General features: G+C 33.6%; 1 protein-coding gene across 1 annotated transcript in view; it reads left to right on the top strand.

Moving 5' to 3' along the window:
* Positions 1-1,983: 1,983 nt before the first annotated feature.
* LOC106473870 (adenylate kinase isoenzyme 1-like) overlaps positions 1,984-4,332 on the top strand; it is a 15,916-nt gene continuing 13,567 nt past the window's right edge. Inside the window, exons 1-2 of the mRNA XM_013934556.2 lie at positions 1,984-2,050; positions 2,666-2,829. Of these exons, the coding sequence (XP_013790010.2) occupies positions 2,803-2,829 (27 nt within the window). The 5' untranslated portion in view covers positions 1,984-2,050; positions 2,666-2,802. The remainder of the gene's footprint in view (positions 2,051-2,665; positions 2,830-4,332) is intronic.

Genomic DNA, 4,332 nt, shown 5'->3' with positions numbered 1-4,332 from the left:
TGAACACAAATTAGTTAGCATGAATCAGTTAAATGACGAAAAATTAGGTGTCTATTTACTTGTGACCACTCAGTGTAGAGAAATAAAAAAAGGAATTTTTCAACTTCAAGTAATACATTGTAAAATTAAAGGTTTAATTTTACATCGAAACCACGACAAATAATGTTTTATGTCTTTTATTAGTGGTGTCCATCCAGTATTGGGTAGTCATTGGCCAATGTTTTGATTAATACCTACTGGTGGGCCACTGTCTTATGCGTGGATGGCAGTAGCTTCCTTTTCTGTCGCCCCCAGTAGCACAGCGGTATGTCTGCGGACTTACAACGCTAGAAACCTGGTTTTGATACCCGTGGTGGGCAGAGCACAGATAGCCCATTGTGTAGCTTTGTGCATAACTTAAAACAAAAACCTTCTCTGTCTATTATTTTGGCATCTTTAGATCTATTATATGGTCGTTTTCCTGAACATGAAAAGCCGTAGCTGATGTGTTTACAGTACAATTCTTAATATCTATTTGGTGTTCGTTAAATCTTACCTGTAATGGGCGTTGTGTTTTCCCAATGTATTGCTTATTACACTTACACTTACTGCTATAAACCACGTTCGTTATGAGAGGACTGGGAAGTAGGGAGTTTACCTTCGTAAGATTGTTGTGTAGTAGAGAAGGACTTAAGAAAACTATAGTGATGTTAAGTTTATTCATTATCTTTCAAAGTTTTTCTCCTAGGACTAGCATATAAGGAAGAAATGCCTTTTTCCTTTTGTTGTGATTTTCAGGTTGTGGTTCATTAGTAGTTGCCTCCAGTGGTACAGTGGTATGTCTGCGGACTTACAACGCTAGAAATCGGGTTTCGATACCCGTGGTGGGCAGAGCACAGATTGCCCTTGTGTAGCTTTGTGCATAATTGAAAACAAACAATTATCAGTAGTTGAGACAGATGAACCATAATAACACACGTTGAATCGTTTTATTTGGATAACCGTTATTCCTGGAAATCTTCTCAAGATGTTTAAGTTCTTCATCTAGATAAAACGAGGAGCTTTTTCTTGTTGACCACTACTGTTTATCGGAAAAAATTCTCAAACAAATAAATATCAGAATTTTTGCTCATGCCATACAATAGCTGTCAAAACTGGGATTATCAAAACACTAAAATCTAGAGCTCGCAAATAAAAGCATTTTAACGTAGAGAAAAGTCCGTCTATAATTCTATATATTAATTTACCTACGTTATGAGTCTTAAAAAACAAATTTTGTCCTGATGGTGACTGAAAGGTATTTTAAATAATAAGGAACAATTCCGACTCGTCAGTAAGCGATTTTGGAAAGTCAGAATTGATCAAAATATGTTATTTTAAACACATATTTACTTCCATACGATATTCTAGTTTTCATGTAAGTAGGGATGAATGCTAATTGTGGGAGGGTCAGAGAGAGAGAGAACAATCCACCCTTTGATGAAGTTAGAAGAACCTGATAGTAAAGTACCAGTTGACGTCTTTTACTGTACGTGCTGTACAGCTACAGTACGGTTCAATGCTAGGACACAAATTATTACATTTTCCCTTTAGAGAAATCCAAAAGCTTCCAGGGACCTCCGTAATAACTTTCCTTCTCACAAATTAAAGATGCAATGACATTACTACATGTAACATTTGAATGTTAATTATATCATGGTGAAAATTTGTTTGTAGTTATGCATAAAGCTACACAATAGGCTATCTGTGCTCTGCCCACCATGGGTATCGAAACCCGGTTTCTACCGTTGTAAGTCCGCAGACATACCGCTGTGCCACTGGGGGGGGGGGGCATATGGCGAAAAAGGAACGTAATATTCGAAATAGTTTGACATGATTACTTAGTGTTTCCACTTTTTTGTAAGTATTGTTTTATTAATTGCTCTTATTTTCTTAAAGATATAAACACAGGTCATTAAAGCAAAGAGGTAGCAAGTGCAAGAAGCTTATAATAACTTACATTTGTTTTGTGCTTAGGTAGCAGAAGCAGTTCCTTTGGAAAATTTACAAATTCCTGTGATCTTTGTTATCGGTAAGTGGGCTTTTAGGTTTGATATCTAAAGTATTTTCAGTCTTTTAAATGTTTTTGTAGAAGATTTGAAATATCGTACATGGCTTTATATTATAATTATGAAGTTATTGATGAAGTAATTTATTGCTGAACTGAAATATAGCAATATTGAAAATATGTCTAATATTAAACATCCGTAGGTAATATCCAGAAATTATTAGGTATGTTTTACATTTTAATTCACATATCAAACTATTGCTGAAAATCTTTCTGAACGTGAAAGACTAGATGATTATTCTCACTCTACAACTATTCATCCGACCCAAGTTCGTTCTCACAAACTTTACACATGTGAACTCTGTCTTTGAATTTTCACGCGTGCTTTTAGTTTTAGGACGATGTTTCTGACTCCACGCTAAGTCCTTTATCAACATATAACCTGTAACTCCGTCTCAAGAACGTACAAGAGCCTCAAAATTTCATAAAATACAGAGTCCATATGCCCGAATACATTATCTAAACCCAGATTGAAATATCGATTTTACCGTTTGATTTTTCTTTCAGTATCTTGTTCTGTATACGAATATTTTGTATGATGTATTTCAAACGTCATACATTTGTTGTTGTGGTATTTAGGTGGACCAGGTTCTGGAAAAGGAACCCAATGTGCAAAGATCGTTGAGAAATACAATTACACTCACTTGTCTACTGGGGACCTACTAAGAGATGAGGTGAACTCGGGGTCAGATAGAGGGAAGAGATTGGTTGAGACCATGCAACGCGGAGAACTGGTGTCTTTGGTAGGTGCATAGTACATTAGTGAATAACTTTTTCCAATTATGTTTAACACTGACGTAAATAGTATGCATGAGCTGAAATGGAAGTTTTTTACCACAGTTAAACACGTGTATTTTAAGTTCATAGAGCCAACTCGTGTTATCAGTGCAAAATCTTCCGAATGTGCCATTCGAATACACTACGTTGTCCACGGTCTTTTTTTCTATCTAACTCGACACAGATTTCCGAAAAACATAATATTACAGTCTTGAATAAGTCGCCAGCTTACGTAATTTCGGTCTATTTTCTGTAATAGAAATAACATCAATGTTTATTTCTCGTGACACGTAACACCCTTCTTGCATTCAAATGTGTAAACTTTGATGATGATAATAAGTTGCATTTTCGATATACAAAATGAAGGAATCCTTGTTGGATTTATTTCGTTGAATATTAAAGAAACTACAGGTGAAAGTCTGAATGAAGTTTCTCTACATCAATTATGAATAAAGTCTGAAAACAGCTAAACTACGTTACAAACGGTTCTTTCGGCTGTAACGCGATTAAAACAAAATATGATAGCATTTTTTGTAAATTAAGACCAAGAAAACGAGGCAGTGGTTTATGTTTTTCATACAAGAATTATGTACCGTATTTTTCGGTGTATAAGACGTACTTTTTTACCCCAAAATTTGATGACAAAATCTGCTTGCGTCCTATACACGGAAGGTATGAATAATATATATGTGTATATACGATATACACAAGCCATGTGTAAATATATTTAAATAGGCATGCATAGTTTAGTTCAATTGAATGTGTTATTTATAACAATAGTAGTTCTTTTCTTTCTTTTAAAAACATAACTATTTATAATGCTCCCTAAATAATAAAAAAATAAATTACATTGAAAGCAATGAAGATTTTGTAGGTTTTGAACCAAAGTAAATAACAGTAAACCTTTTCTTATTTTGATGTTTTGAGATCTTTTATGTTTAGAACAATATATACTAATTTTTAAAGTATCAAATTGAACTTTTTGTTCAATAAAAATCTTTCAAATGCGACTGTAGCTTTTTTTCTCCCAAAACTTTGTCTTCAAAATAAGGGTGCGTCTTATATTCCGAAAAATATGGTACATCATGAAACAATTATAAAAAAGATATTGGATACATTGTTGGAATACATGCTCCTTTGACCAGAAACTTACCAAGTCAAAAATCATGTGAAAGTGAATCTTTTGATTCTATTGATAAAGCAAGTCATATAATAAGCATTTCAGTACTAAATAACATATGCTGTATTATATTACCCACAGATGCAGAACAGTTATTGCTTAATATAGGAAAACAGATTGCAAAATATAGCAGAGAAACCAAAGAAACTGCATCCAGTATAATTGAACACTTCATAATTGAAGTATTAGGTCATGAAGAAATTAATGTTGCTTTTTTTAGATGAAAAAACCAGAACAACTTTTATATAAAACAAAACATTTATTAAATGAAATAGTCTCTATTCTTATC

The sequence above is a fragment of the Limulus polyphemus genome, unplaced genomic scaffold, assembly GCF_000517525.1.
Source record: "Limulus polyphemus unplaced genomic scaffold, Limulus_polyphemus-2.1.2 Scaffold6580, whole genome shotgun sequence".
In the NCBI taxonomy this organism is placed as follows: domain Eukaryota; kingdom Metazoa; phylum Arthropoda; class Merostomata; order Xiphosura; family Limulidae; genus Limulus; species Limulus polyphemus.
Note: the sequence above shows the minus strand (reverse complement) of the source record. Positions and strands in the feature narration are given on the sequence as shown.